This window comes from Hyla sarda, chromosome 4 (genome assembly GCF_029499605.1).
Source record: "Hyla sarda isolate aHylSar1 chromosome 4, aHylSar1.hap1, whole genome shotgun sequence".
NCBI classification, from domain to species: Eukaryota; Metazoa; Chordata; class Amphibia; order Anura; family Hylidae; genus Hyla; species Hyla sarda.
In genome coordinates, this window is record NC_079192.1 from 181,621,336 (window position 1) to 181,637,212 (window position 15,877).

The window sequence follows — 15,877 nt, forward strand, 5'->3', positions numbered from 1 at the left end:
CAATCTTTCATTGTTTACACAATTGATGTAGAGGGGTCTGGCGAGACTGGTCACCGGGATGTTGAACCTGTTGACGAGAGAGGCTAAGATGAAATTTCCTGCAGATCCAGAGTCCAGGAAGGCCACAGCAGAGAAGGAGAAGGCAGAGGCAGACATCCGCACAGGCACAGTAAGACGTGGAGAAGCAGAGTAGACATCAAGGACTGTCTCACCTTTGTGCGGAGTCAGCGGACGTCTTTCCAGGCGGGGAGGACGGATAGGACAATCCTTCAGGAAGTGTTCGGTACTAGCACAGTACAGGCAGAGATTCTCCATGCGGCGTCGTGTCCTCTCTTGGGGTGTCAGGCGAGACCGGTCGACCTGCATAGCCTCCACGGCGGGAGGCACAGGAACAGATTGCAGGGGACCAGAGGAGAGAGGAGCCGGGGAGAAGAAACGCCTCGTGCGAACAGAGTCCATATCCTGGCGGAGCTCCTGACGCCGTTCGGAAAAACGCATGTCAATGCGAGTGGCAAGATGGATGAGTTCATGTAGGTTAGCAGGGATTTCTCGTGCGGCCAGAACATCTTTAATGTTGCTGGATAGGCCTTTTTTAAAGGTCGCGCAGAGTGCCTCATTATTCCAGGATAATTCTGAAGCAAGGGTACGGAACTGTACGGCATACTCGCCAACGGAAGAATTACCCTGGACCAGGTTCAACAGGGCAGTCTCAGCAGAAGAGGCTCGGGCAGGTTCCTCAAAGACACTTCGAATTTCCGAGAAGAAGGAGTGTACAGAGGCAGTGACGGGGTCATTGCGGTCCCAGAGCGGTGTGGCCCAAGCCAGGGCTTTTCCAGACAGCAGGCTGACTACGAAAGCCACCTTAGACCTTTCAGTGGGGAACTGGTCCGACATCATCTCCAAGTGTAATGAACATTGGGAAAGAAAGCCACGGCAAAACTTAGAGTCCCCATCAAATTTATCCGGCAAGGATAGTCGTATTCCAGAAGCGGCCACTCGCTGCGGAGGAGGTACAGGAGCTGGCGGAGGAGATGATTGCTGGAGCTGTGGTAGTAACTGTTGTAGCATAACAGTCAGTTGAGACAGCTGTTGGCCTTGTTGCGCAATCTGTTGTGACTGCTGGGCGACCACCGTGGTGAGGTCAGCGACAACTGGCAGAGGAACTTCAGCGGGATCCATGGCCGGATCTACTGTCACGATGCCGGCTGGCAGGTAGTGGATCCTCTGTGCCAGAGAGGGATTGGCGTGGACCGTGCTAGAGGATCGGTTCTAAGTCACTACTGGTTTTCACCAGAGCCCGCCGCAAAGCGGGATGGTCTTGCTGCGGCGGTAGTGACCAGGTCGTATCCCCTAGCAACGGCTCAACCTCTCTGGCTGCTGAAGATAGGCGCGGTACAAGGGAGTAGACAGAAGCAAGGTCGGACGTAGCAGAAGGTCGGGGCAGGCAGCAAGGATCGTAGTCAGGGGCAACGGCAGAAGGTCTGGAATCACAGGCAAGGAACACACAAGGAACGCTTTCACTGGCACTAGGGCAACAAGATCCGGCGAGGGAGTGAAGGGGAAGTGAGGTGATATAGGGAAGTGCACAGGTGTAAACACTAATTGGAACCACTGCACCAATCAGCGGTGCAGTGGCCCTTTAAATCGCAAAGACCCGGCGCGCGCGCGCCCTAGGGAGCGGGGCCGCGCGCGCCGGGACAGAACTGACGGGGAGCGAGTAAGGTACGGGAGCCGGGGTGCGCATCGCGAGCGGGCGCTACCCGCATCGCGAATCGCATCCCGGCCGGAGGTAGTAACGCAGCGCCCCGGGTCCGTGGAACCGACCGGGGCGCTGCAGTGAGGGAAGTGTAGCGAGCGCTCCGGGGAGGAGCGGGGACCCGGAGCGCTCGGCGTAACATATACTACAGAGGAAATTCTTTTACTTTTGAATTTCTTTTCTGTCTGACCACAGTGCTCTCTGCTGACATTCAACTTGAGTATTTTTTTTTGTTACTTTATAGTGCAGTGGTCTTGAACCTGCGGACCTCCAGATGTTGCAAAACTACAACTCCCAGCATGCCCGGACAGCCAACGGCTGTCCGGGCAGGCTGGGAATTGTAGTTTATCAACATCTGGAGGTCCGCAGGTTGAAGACCACTGCAATATAAAGTAACAAAAAAAAAAGAAACTACCCAAGTTGAAAATAAAATCCATTTCACATGGTGGCTATAAACCCCACAAAAGAAAATAACTCATGTCGCTTGCTGATATACTGCAGGAGGGACTCCGAAATGGCTGCTCTACAGGGTAAAATACGCTGTCCTCTGTGGCGGTAAGTTCTGTGTAAAAGGCGCTGTGAACAGCTGATTTCAACATTTGAGCCAAAATTACTAACAATGATAAATGATAAATTTGGTGCATGTCCATGAAAACCAAAGTTAAAAAAAAGGGTAAAAAGAAACTGTCAACAGGCAAAATTGATAAATACCCCCCATAATGTTTTAGTAAAGTATCCCATCTAACTGGTCTAACTTTAGACAAGAAAGTCTAAAGATGAACCAGATTTGTAAACTGTCTGTGATAAACTGTGATAAATCTGATACATTTAGTCTAAAGGTGGTAACACATTTTTAATAAGTGGGAGGAGAGGTGAGCCAAACCAGACAGCACTAACAGCTCTGGTGCCAGTTTTTCCTACACGGATCAATGGGGTTCAGGTGGTGGAAATTCAACATGCCTGACCCTTCTCTCCACCAACATCATCTGTCTGTGGAAAGTCAGAAGAACACTCCTAAAGTGAATCTGGGCCTAAGTAGTTTATTAATTTATAATACCTGAAGGTAAGTCTCAAGTGCTGTCCACACGGTCCACTCAGCAAGCTTGGCTCCCTTCCCAACATACTGCTGGATTCTATTTTCTCTTTTTCCTGGCAAGAGATCTCGATGAGCTTTATCCCTTGGGATTCCTAGCACTGTTTCATGCACATATACTGACCACAGGTTACAGGTGGCTTCTGTGGTGTGAGGAGGGAATTCCCAAGCTCCTCTCTGCTGGTTGTGGCCAAGTTCGTGTATATACCCCCACATACTTTTCCTCATTAGTTCAGCAGTTACTGCGGAAGGTGCTGATTCTGAAAGACACATTATTGGGTATCCAGAATGCATAAAACCTGCAACAACAGAAAAAGACAAAACAGTTGAAAGGGTGCAAGGTTGGACTGATAAAAAAATAATTAAAGGAATATTGTATTGATGAGCACAGAAGGTTTTTTCTATTATGTAAACTGTAATCTACAGGAAAATGTCATAACTAGATAAGATTAATCCATTATTGATAACTGTAAACCTAAGGAGATAGTAAATCTGGAAATAAAAATGGACAGATCAAATAATAACACTATAGTTTACAATCACGTAACTGGTTAAACTAGAGAATACTGAGCTATGGCTTCTACATGTTAAGATTTTTCCTGGCATCTATTGTGACTCCTGCTTGTCAGACAAATCTTAATATGAAAAGATGGTTATTAAAGAAATGTGGCATACGTAAATGTCAAAATGTTATCAATTTCCTCAATTCAACATGCCATTGTGCCTTTATAGTTGAAGTACCCTGCTATCCATTTAGTATATGATCCGTATGAGTGTAGTGCTCACGGCTTGTCACTGTTGGTGTGTAGCACCTTCTGGCAAACACAATCACTGGCTCACTTGTTTCTATCGAGGTCTGTCAGGGCCCCCTCCCACCTCCCTGGTTCTGTGGCCTCCATAGTTTTCTGTGTGGCCGGTATGGTGTGATTGTACAATTTCTCTGACAATTTCTTCATACTAATGCTCATTTAAATCAGAATATGCATGGCAGTTACCATATAAGCTTTTTATCTACTCACTACTGGTTTAGTAGTGTGTAATATAGGAGACCATCGTTGTATATGTTCTAACCGGTGAGCCTGTGGAAGACTTGTGTTTATGTGGTGACACGGGGGGGGTGCAAGAAATAACTTATCACTTCATGACACCAGGGCACCATTAGCCTATACATGGTCCGAGGTTGGCGACAGCTTCTCCTGGGCCAGACACGTGGAATAAAGAAACACACCAACGACGGGTTACAGATAACTGCCTTTTACTGAGCAGGGTGCAAATGGCATTACACGCCCACAGTATGGTGCAGAGTTGAGAGGATGCAGTGTAACCCCTTGGGAGCCCCATTGCCTTGCTAGAACTTAGGGTGCTTTCTCCAACTGATCAATACTGACTTAAGATAAGACTGAAGATTGTTCAAGGTCACTAGGGTTCTGACAAGGTCCTGAGACTTTCTCTGCCAGGCTTGAATTTCCTCTATGCGGGGGATACATGCAGAATGGCTGGATAATACTTGAGATTACATTTGTTCTGGATTTCTCTCAGAGCTTCTCCACATACAGCTCACATCTTTACCACACTTAAGCTCAGACTAAAGCAGTGACTAGCACTGAACTGGGGCAACTCCTCCCCCACTACTTGATATAGCTAACAATTAAGGGGTTCCCATTGTGCATACAGGGTCACATGGGCCTGCACTGCTCCTCTCTCTTAAAGGTATAACACATATATAAATAACATGTAATACAGTACTTATAAAAACTATAATAAAACATTTGATAAAGTGCTTGACCATAATAACTATAACAACCAGCCTTTTAGGGGGCGCAACATCTGTGCTGCAGGCCTGCCCGAGGAAGTTTGAAGGCCACAGGACAGCCTTTGGTGCTGGGACACCACTAACTCCGCCTCTTAGAAACAGCCATCCTCGATGCCCAGGACTGATGAGGGTAGTGCAACTTAGAAGTTCCTCTTTTGAGGTAGAACACAGTGAGCAAGAGTTCCTTCCTTTTGAGTGTTTGGTGCCTTCGTAGGTAACCATACGCTTTTTGGAAGTGGGCAAAGTAGTGCCATAAATATTTTGCTACCTGAGTATGGGATTTGTTTTTGGCGATGTAACTGCATTGGACTATCAAAGACACATGGACACGTAACAAACACATAACAGGCCTTGGAACCCTTCCCGTGATTGCAAAGTTTACGAGGAAGGTGACTCTGGAAGGTGGACAAAAAAACAGAGTTGCTGTAGGCTATCCCTTGCTACCGGTCATGTTCCATGGGGCCCATTGTCTTTTAGCATCTTCTCCCCACGATGAGTGTATAGAGACCACCTCATTGGCCACACCTGCGGGAGACAACAAGGGACAGACAGACTCCTCCTTCGGCGCTTACGTTTCAGCCAAGGTATCTCCTCGAATTTGGGAGTAACCTAATGCACTTCAGGAGACAAATGGTACACACAACATGAAACATATAAAGAGGAAATACATCCTGACTGAAAAATACATTTCTGACTTGAGGACATTTAATGTCTGTCTGGCTTTATGCATTTCACTAATGACTGTACTAAATAAGACATGAGAAATACTCAGTAAGGCATGTTTAGACATTATAAAGACTAGATACTAACTGAATAAAGAGCAAGACTGTCTAGGCCAAGCATTTTTCTCTCTAGGCAATCCTGACTAAGCATTTTTCTACTGTAAAGGCACTTTACGTATTTGGTGCCAAGCCAGAAAGGAATAAGTATGCTCAAGAAATTCACGGTAGGATATCAAACACATGAAAGCGTTATGGTTTCTTCTTGGCTAAATGTCAGGCACTTTGCTTGAATGATTGCTAAACATTAGTAACAATAACAGGTATCAGTCCTGGGGCATTGCTCTTAATGTCAAGCACAGGCTGGTAAAACCTGTAGCTGATGGAGACCTAATACATAACAACAGGCTTTTTCGCCATTAACGAGATGTGGGGACTCACTTAGACAACAACCTGTATGGACACAGCACCCACCACTGGAGCTGCTGAAGTGGTCATTGGCCCCTGCTCTTCTGGCCAAACCTTGGTATTAGGGGGCCATGGCGCAGTATTGGGGAGCCATAGCTTCTCTCTGGGTACGACTGTAGGTGGCGGTTCTGGTAACTTGAGACTTCAAGCTGGATGACGTCTTCTTCTCAGGAAGGGGAATGAGACACTCCTGCATATAGCGGAGCAACTCAGGCTCATCCCCAAATACCCACCGCAGAAGTGGGGGGGGGTGACTTGGGCCTCACCAATGGCTCCGATTGGACTGGGGCACTCGCTGATGTTCTTTCAGGTCTTGAGAAGGACAAGGGCATGGTGAACCGGGGCTTCCACCGGTCGGCGGAGTGCTTCAGGCGCTGTCGCCTTCTTGCCTAGGTGCCTTCCAGGCATCGCCGACTCGTTTTTTGAGCCCAACGGCCAGGGCTGCAAAAACTTCAGTGGCAGCCTTCTTGCCTAGGTGCCTTCCAGGCATCGTCGACTCGTTTTTTGAGCCCAACGGCCAGGGCTGCAAAAATTTCAGTGGCAGCCGCCGCCACTTACTTGGCACTTTCTTCTTCCATGCTCGCGTGCTGCTTCCTCTCTGCCATCTTAGCTGCACTGGTCACACAAGGTAAAGCTAGTGGGTAGAGTCCTGCTGGTTTCTTTATAGCAGGCTCCCCAAAAATGGCCGCCGACAGGAAATGCATCAGCAGTGCAGCTTCTTCAACCATCCCCTGTGCAAGAAGGGGCGGTCCTTTGAGTTCCACTTTTGCTTTGGCACAGCAACTTGGTTCCCGCGCCTGGGGGTGGGGCATTTCTCTGGCGGGAGTTTTCCATGCGCTTTGCTCTTCCCGGATTAAACCCTCCTGGGGTGGACTGGAAGTTCTGTGCGCTGCTTACACATGTGGACAGTCTTGCGTCACACAGTCTCTGGTCACGATCACTGCTCTCAGTATGGCCATTAATAAAATGCTCCCCCTCTATTTCTGTAGAGTCCCGTACAGTAATCTGTCACACGCTCGTGCTGTTTCTAAGATACAGTTCAGCCTGGGTTTTTTTTGTGGGCGCACACCCAAATCCTGTTCGTGATGCCAAGTTTTGTGGTTGCACAGGGGGTGCAAGAAATACCTTATCACTTTGTGACGCCAGGGCACCGTTAGCCTACACATGGTCCTGTCACGATGCCGGCTGGCAGGTAGTGGATCCTCTGTGCCAGAGAGGGATTGGCGTGGACCGTGCTAGTGGATCGGTTCTAAGTCACTACTGGTTTTCACCAGAGCCCGCCGCAAAGCGGGATGGACTTGCTGCGGCGGTAGTGACCAGGTCGTATCCACTAGCAACGGCTCAACCTCTCTGACTGCTGAAGATAGGCGCGGTACAAGGGAGTAGACAGAAGCAAGGTCGGACGTAGCAGAAGGTCGGGGCAGGCAGCAAGGATCGTAGTCAGGGGCAACGGCAGGAGGTCTGGAACACAGGCTAGGAACACACAAGGAAACGCTTTCACTGGCACGATGGCAACAAGATCCGGCAAGGGAGTGCAGGGGAAGTGAGGTGATATAGGGAAGTGCACAGGTAAACACACTAATTGGAATCACTGCGCCAATCAGCGGCGCAGTGGCCCTTTAAATCGCAAAGACCCGGCGCGCACGCGCCCTAGGGAGCGGGGCCGCGCGCGCCGGGACAGGACCGAGGGAGAGCGAGTCAGGTACGGGAGCCGGGGTGCGCATCGCGAGCGGGCGCTACCCGCATCGCGAACCGCATCCCGGCTGGAAGCGGAATCGCAGCGCCCCGGGTCAGTGGATCTGACCGGAGCGCTGCAGTGGGGAGAGTGTAGCGAGCGCTCCGGGGAGGAGCGGGGACCCGGAGCGCTCGGCGTAACAGTACCCCCCCCCTTGGGTCTCCCCCTCTTCTTAGAGCCTGAGAACCTGAGGAGCAGACTTTTGTCTAGGATGTTGTCCTCAGGTTCCCAGGATCTCTCTTCTGGACCACAACCCTCCCAATCCACCAAAAAAAAGGTTTTCCCTCTGACCTTTTTAGATGCTAGAATCTCTTTGACGGAGAAGATGTCCGAGGAGCCGGAAACAGGAGTGGGAGGAACAGATTTGGGAGAGAAACGGTTGATGATGAGTGGTTTAAGAAGAGAAACGTGAAAGGCATTAGGAATACGAAGAGAAGGAGGAAGAAGAAGTTTGTAAGAGACAGGATTAATCTGACACAAAATTTTGAAAGGACCAAGATAGCGTGGTCCCAACTTGTAGCTAGGGACACGGAAGCGGACATATTTAGCGGAGAGCCATACCTTGTCTCCAGGGGAAAAAATGGGAGGAGCTCTTCTTTTCTTATCCGCGAACTTCTTCATGCGTGATGAAGCCTGTAGGAGAGAATTTTGGGTCTCTCTCCATATGATGGAAAGGTCACGAGAAATTTCATCCACAGCGGGCAGACCAGAGGGCAAGGGGGTAGGGAGGGGGGGAAGAGGGTGACGGCCGTACACCACGAAAAATGGGGATTTGGAGGAAGATTCAGAGACTCTGAAGTTATACGAGAATTCGGCCCATGGAAGGAGATCTGCCCAGTCATCCTGGCGGGAGGAAACAAAATGTCGTAAATAATCACCCAAGACCTGGTTAATTCTTTCTACTTGTCCATTGGATTGGGGATGATATGCAGAAGAAAAATTTAATTTAATCTTGAGTTGTTTACAGAGAGCCCTCCAGAATTTAGACACGAATTGGACGCCTCTATCCGAGACGATCTGCGTAGGCAACCCGTGAAGACGAAAAATGTGTACAAAAAATTGTTTAGCCAACTGAGGCGCTGAAGGAAGACCAGGAAGAGGGATGAAATGTGCCATTTTGGAGAATCGATCAACGACCACCCAAATAACAGTGTTGCCACGGGAAGGGGGTAAATCAGTAATAAAATCCATACCAATCAGAGACCAAGGCTGTTCGGGGACAGGCAGGGGATGAAGAAAACCAGCGGGCTTCTGGCGAGGAGTCTTATCCCGGGCACAGATAGTGCAGGCTCGCACAAAGTCCACAACATCCGTCTCCAGAGTCGGCCACCAATAGAAGCGGGAGATGAGTTGCACAGATTTCTTGATGCCCACATGACCTGCGAGATGGGAGGAGTGACCCCATTTGAGGATTCCGAGGCGTTGGCGTGGAGAAACAAAGGTCTTTCCTGGAGGAGTTTGCCTGATGGAGGCTGGAGAAGTGGAAATCAGGCAGTCAGGAGAAATGATGTGTTGCGGAGAGAGTTCAACTTCCGAGGCATCCGAGGAACGAGAGAGAGCATCGGCCCTAATGTTCTTATCGGCAGGCCGAAAGTGAATTTCAAAATTAAATCGGGCAAAGAACAGAGACCACCGGGCCTGGCGAGGATTCAGCCGTTGGGCAGACTGGAGGTAGGAGAGGTTCTTGTGATCGGTGTAAATAATAACTGGAAATCTTGATCCCTCCAGCAGATGCCTCCATTCCTCAAGTGCTAATTTGATGGCTAGAAGCTCTCGATCCCCGATGGAGTAGTTCCTCTCCGCCGGAGAGAAGGTCCTAGAAAAAAAACCACAAGTGACAGCATGCCCGGAAGAATTTTTTTGTAGAAGAACAGCTCCAGCTCCCACTGAGGAGGCATCAACCTCCAATAGGAAGGGTTTAGAAGGGTCAGGTCTGGAGAGCACGGGAGCCGAAGAAAAGGCAGACTTGAGTCGTTTAAAGGCGTCTTCCGCTTGAGGAGGCCAAGACTTGGGATCGGCATTTTTTTTGGTTAAAGCCACGATAGGAGCCACAACGGTAGAAAAATGTGGAATAAATTGCCTGTAATAATTGGCGAACCCCAAAAAGCGTTGGATAGCACGGAGTCCGGAGGGGCGTGGCCAATCTAAGACGGCAGAGAGTTTGTCTGGATCCATTTGTAGTCCCTGGCCAGAGACCAAGTATCCTAGAAAAGGAAGAGATTGGCATTCAAACAGACATTTCTCAATTTTGGCATAGAGTTGATTGTCACGAAGTCTCTGAAGAACCATACGGACATGCTGGCGGTGTTCTTCTAGATTGGCAGAAAAAATTAGGATATCGTCCAGATATACAACAACACAGGAGTATAAAAGATCACGAAAAATTTCATTAACAAAGTCTTGGAAGACGGCAGGGGCGTTGCACAGGCCAAAGGGCATGACCAGATACTCAAAGTGTCCATCTCTGGTGTTAAATGCCATTTTCCATTCATCCCCCTCTCTGATGCGGATGAGATTATAAGCACCTCTTAAGTCCAGTTTAGTAAAGATGTGGGCACCTTGGAGGCGATCAAAGAGTTCAGAGATGAGGGGTAGGGGGTAGCGGTTCTTAACCGTGATTTTATTAAGACCGCGGTAGTCAATGCAAGGACGTAGGGAGCCATCTTTTTTGGACACAAAGAAAAATCCGGCTCCGGCAGGAGAGGAGGATTTACGGATAAAGCCCTTTTTTAAATTTTCCTGGACGTATTCAGACATGGCAAGAGTCTCTGGGGCGGACAGAGGATAAATTCTGCCCCGGGGTGGAGTAGTGCCCGGGAGGAGGTCGATAGGACAATCATAAGGCCTGTGAGGAGGTAGAGTCTCAGCTTGTTTTTTGCAGAAAACATCCGCAAAGTCCATATAGGCCTTAGGGAGACCGGTTACCGGAGGAACCACAGAGTCACGGCAAGGGTTACTGGGAACCGGTTTTAGACAGTCCTTGGAACAAGAGGGCCCCCAACTCTTGATCTCCCCAGTGGACCAATCCAGGGTTGGGGAATGAAGTTGAAGCCAGGGAAGTCCAAGGAGAATTTCAGAAGTGCAATTGGGGAGGACCAAAAGTTCAATCCTCTCGTGATGAGATCCGATGCACATTAGAAGGGGCTCCGTGCGGAAACGTATGGTACAGTCCAATCTTTCATTGTTTACACAATTGATGTAAAGGGGTCTGGCGAGACTGGTCACTGGGATGTTGAACTTGTTGACGAGAGAGGCCAAAATAAAATTTCCTGCAGATCCAGAGTCCAAGAAGGCCATAGTAGAGAAGGAGAAGGCAGAGGCAGACATCCGCACAGGCACAGTAAGACGTGGAGAAGCAGAGTAGACATCAAGGACTGTCTCACCTTTGTGCGGAGTCAGCGTACGTTTTTCCAGGCGGGGAGGACGGATAGGACAATCCCTCAGGAAGTGTTCGGTACTAGCACAGTACAGGCAGAGATTCTCCATGCGGCGTCGTGTCCTCTCTTGAGGTGTCAGGCGAGACCGGTCGACCTGCATAGCCTCCACGGCGGGAGGCACAGGAACGGATTGCAGGGGACCAGAGGAGAGAGGAGCCGAGGAGAAGAAACGCCTCGTGCGAACAGAGTCCATATCTTGGCGGAGCTCCTGACGCCTTTCGGAAAAACGCATGTCAATGCGAGTGGCTAGGTGAATGAGTTCATGTAGATTAGCAGGGATTTCTCGTGCGGCCAGAACATCTTTAATGTTGCTGGATAGGCCTTTTTTAAAGGTCGCGCAGAGGGCCTCATTATTCCAGGATAATTCTGAAGCAAGAGTACGGAATTGTACGGCATACTCGCCAACGGAAGAATTACCCTGGACCAGGTTCAACAGGGCAGTCTCAGCAGAAGAGGCTCGGGCAGGTTCCTCAAAGACACTTCGGATTTCCGAGAAGAAGGAGTGTACAGAGGCAGTGACGGGGTCATTGCGGTCCCAGAGCGGTGTGGCCCAAGACAGGGCTTTTCCAGACAGAAGGCTGACTACGAAAGCCACCTTAGACCTTTCAGTGGGAAACTGGTCCGACATCATCTCCAGGTGCAGGGAACATTGGGAAAGAAAGCCACGGCAAAACTTAGAGTCCCCATCAAATTTATCCGGCAAGGATAGGCGTAGACCAGAGGCGGCCACTCGCTGCGGAGGAGGTGCAGGAGCTGGCGGAGGAGATGATTGCTGAAGCTGTGGTAGTAACTGCTGTAGCATAACGGTCAGTTGAGACAGCTGTTGGCCTTGTTGCGCTATCTGTTGTGACTGCTGGGCGACCATCGTGGTGAGGTCAGCGACAACTGGCAGAGGAACTTCAGCGGGATCCATGGCCGGATCTACTGTCACGATGCCGGCTGGCAGGTAGTGGATCCTCTGTGCCAGAGAGGGATTGGCGTGGACCGTGCTAGTGGATCGGTTCTAAGTCACTACTGGTTTTCACCAGAGCCCGCCGCAAAGCGGGATGGACTTGCTGCGGCGGTAGTGACCAGGTCGTATCCACTAGCAACGGCTCAACCTCTCTGACTGCTGAAGATAGGCGCGGTACAAGGGAGTAGACAGAAGCAAGGTCGGACGTAGCAGAAGGTCGGGGCAGGCAGCAAGGATCGTAGTCAGGGGCAACGGCAGGAGGTCTGGAACACAGGCTAGGAACACACAAGGAAACGCTTTCACTGGCACGATGGCAACAAGATCCGGCAAGGGAGTGCAGGGGAAGTGAGGTGATATAGGGAAGTGCACAGGTGAACACACTAATTGGAATCACTGCGCCAATCAGCGGCGCAGTGGCCCTTTAAATCGCAAAGACCCGGCGCGCGCGCGCCCTAGGGAGCGGGGCCGCGCGCGCCGGGACAGGACCGAGGGAGAGCGAGTCAGGTACGGGAGCCGGGGTGCGCATCGCGAGCGGGCGCTACCCGCATCGCGAACCGCATCCCGGCTGGAAGCGGAATCGCAGCGCCCCGGGTCAGTGGATCTGACCGGAGCGCTGCAGTGGGGAGAGTGTAGCGGGGACCCGGAGCGCTCGGCGTAACAGGTCCGAGGTTGGAGACAGCTTCTCCTGGGCCAGACACATGGAGTAAAGAAACACACTGATGTCGGGTTACAGATAAAACTGGTAACTGCCTTTTACTGAGCAGGGTGCAGCCAACAGTATGATGCAGAGTGGAGAGGATGGAGTGCATCCCCTTGGGAGCCCTGTTGCCTTGCTGGGACTTATGATGCTTTCACCCAACTGATCAATACTGACTTGAGATAAGACTGAAAATTGTTCCAGGTCGCTAGGGTTCTGACAAGGTCCTGAGCCTTTCTCTGCCAGGCTTAAATTTCCTCCATGCGGGGGATCCTTGCAGAATGGCTGGATAAGACTTGAGATTACATTTGTTCTGGATTTTCCTCAGAGCTTCTCCACATACAGCTCACATCTTTACCACACTTGCGCTCAGACTAAAGCAGTGACTAGCACTGAACTGGGGCAACTCCTCCCCCACTACTCTATATAGCTAGCAATTTAGTGGTTCCCATTGGGCATACAGGGTCACATGGGTCTGCACTGCTCCTCTCTCTTAAAGGTATAACATATATATATATATATATATATATATATATATATAACATGTAATACAGTACTTATGAAAAAATATAACAAAACATTTGATAAAGTGATTGACCTTCATAACTATAACAACCAGTCTATTAGAGGGCGCAACATTTGTGCTGCAGGTTTGCCTGATGAAGTCCGAAGCCCATAGTACAGCCTTTGGTGCTGGGACACCACATTTACACACAGCAGTCAATCTGGGGGGGGGGGGGGGGGGGCAGAGCTGTAGGGAGCAGGAAGAGAGCAGATGCCTGTACCAATGATGATACAGGAGGTAGATCTCAGACTCCCTGTAGGTTCTGTAACTGAGCAATAGTCACAGATTCCAGCTCTGCCCTAACTATACAATGAATAACTAAGTACTAAAGAAAAAAATGATAAAAACTGGTAAAATATTAGATACAAGAATTTTACCCATTATATTTTAGCTCATGGCTCAACAGTTGCATTATAAATAAACTCTGCAACTATGCATAGTATACACTGATATTATTGTGCTATTATATGTGGTAAATGAATATGTTGCTTGAAAAAAAAAAAAAACAGCTATACTTACCTTACTCTGGTCCCTTTCTAGTCCTGCTGCAGCTAACATTCAGCTCCTTTCAGTCCCCCACCACTTGTCTTTTTTTAAGAAGAAAGCCTTAGGCCACCGGAGATGCTGATGATAACTCCCTTCTGAAAGGCCCAGAAAATCTTAATTTTCCCTATTTTTCCTGTTTTCTCAAAATGTATTGTAATTATGTGATGTTAGTTGATAAAGTTGCTGGGAAGCAATAGTTGTTTTTTTCCCCCATAATACAGGGATGGAATGTTTAGAGGTTAATGTCCCCATCCATAGTAGTCTCAGGAAGAAAAGAACATGTTTGCATCCGTGATGGTCTACGGTAGTATCTAATATTTGCATCCTTGGTGGTGTAAAGTAGAGAAAGAGTGGTGGTCTAAGACAGTACATAGGTTCAGTGGGTTAACTGCTCTTCAGACACTATCCCGAATATATGCAGCTTTCAGCTGCACAACCATGGCCTTATACTTTAAAATAACAATATTAAACACTTAGCTAGTTCTAATGTCACTAGCTCATACTAATATCTTTTATTAAGCAAAGTGCTCAAAGGTCTTGGAACGCATGGATGTCAAGCCTTACCTACAGAAATCTGGACATCAGCCACAATTCTTTCTGGACGAGGCAGTTTTCTTGAGATAGATGCAAGATCTGCTACTGCCGACATGATCTCATCCCATAAAGACAACACCTCTTCTGGATCCTCTAGTGAGCGTATTGAATCAGAAGGGATAGTAAGGATAATGTTCTCTGTAATAAGCTCAGCCCAAGGAGCTGGTAAGGAGCGCTTTTCATCCTTCCACGAGGAAAGGCTAGTCTGTCCTGGTGAGAAGACACATTTAGGTGGCTAAATATGCAAGCAGTCATTACAAGGTACAAAGATGATGATTAAAGGAGTAGCAAATAAATGCATTGAATTGAGAAAATATTAATAACTTTAAAAAAAGCCAGACTTACTGCTTACTGGTTCATTGATATGGGGTGTCCTAACTTTACAGAGCAGAGCACTTAGAACGTTTGATTGTATAGCTTGAAAATAACTCATAGGCTGTAAACCAGTATGATACACTGCACATAACCATGTAACCGATACCCAACAGACACTCTTCATCAGTAGTTTTCACCTGTGCAACCTATCCCTATAGCAGAGCTTTCCAACCCAGTCCTCAAGGCCTACCAACATTCTAAGTTTTTCACTTACTCCATACAAATGGACTTTTGTTCGACCTTGAGGATTGGGTTGGGGCCTCTGCACTTTAGCCTTACTGTTGATCTGGATAATGTTGGGAACTATTTTGTATTCTGGGTACTAAAGTTCACCTATTTCATCTATTACTTTGGCTGTCCACCTTTGAACCCACTTCAGCTCTACAATGTCTTTTGTGTACACTGACACCGAAAAATATATACTATACTATAATATTCCATGTGTGGTGTAACTAGTGATTAAGTGTTCTCATTGTGTACTTCTATGCCTCTTTTGATGCACCCTATGATATTATTTGCTTTAGCACTGGTTGATTCAGTTTTCAATAGGAATATGCACTGTAGTTCACAGTGCAGTGAAGGACTGAAAAGCATATTTGTAGAGTGTATTTCATTACATTTAATCTAATCTCTACCCAAAATTGTGACAAAACATGAAGTCAAAGGTAACAAAAATCTGAGGGAACCCAATTCATATTTTACCACACAAACCCTCTACAAGGATATTATTAAATATATAAGAGAATAGTGTCCAATAATGCCTCCAATTGGACCACACTAGTAACAGAGACCCAGTCTCACTGTGTACTGTTAATAACCACCTCCTGTTTTCAATAACTGTGCCAGTTACTTATCCACTAACTCACATTTCCTCAGTCCAAGCAGTTTACCTTTCTATACCAAACTTATATATCACAGTATCAAATGCTTTAGAAAAATCAAGATATATGACATCCAACTTACCTCTTCTTAGAAGCTGATAGTTCTAGTCTGATTGGACTGATCCAATATACAGGTGATAAATGTTTAGTTTCATTGAGATACTCCAGGATAGCTTCTCTTTTAAAATCATTTATAGAGATGCTAATATTTTTCCAGCTCACACCTTTTTTTGAATATTGGCACCT

The 15,877-nt window shown here is 48.1% G+C and overlaps 1 protein-coding gene across 5 annotated transcripts in view; it reads right to left on the reverse strand.

Moving 5' to 3' along the window:
- LOC130368784 (TRPM8 channel-associated factor homolog) overlaps window positions 1–15,877 on the reverse strand; it is a 64,033-nt gene that overhangs the window by 9,393 nt on the left and 38,763 nt on the right. For 4 of the 5 annotated variants that reach the window (XM_056572998.1, XM_056572994.1, XM_056572996.1 and 1 more), the window contains exons 6-7: window positions 14,346–14,585; window positions 2,814–3,148 (exon numbers count right to left, since the gene is read on the reverse strand). In XM_056572998.1, the coding sequence (XP_056428973.1) occupies window positions 2,814–3,148; window positions 14,346–14,585 (575 nt within the window). The remainder of the gene's footprint in view (window positions 1–2,813; window positions 3,149–14,345; window positions 14,586–15,877) is intronic. The other variant, XR_008892568.1, reaches the window with a different exon arrangement.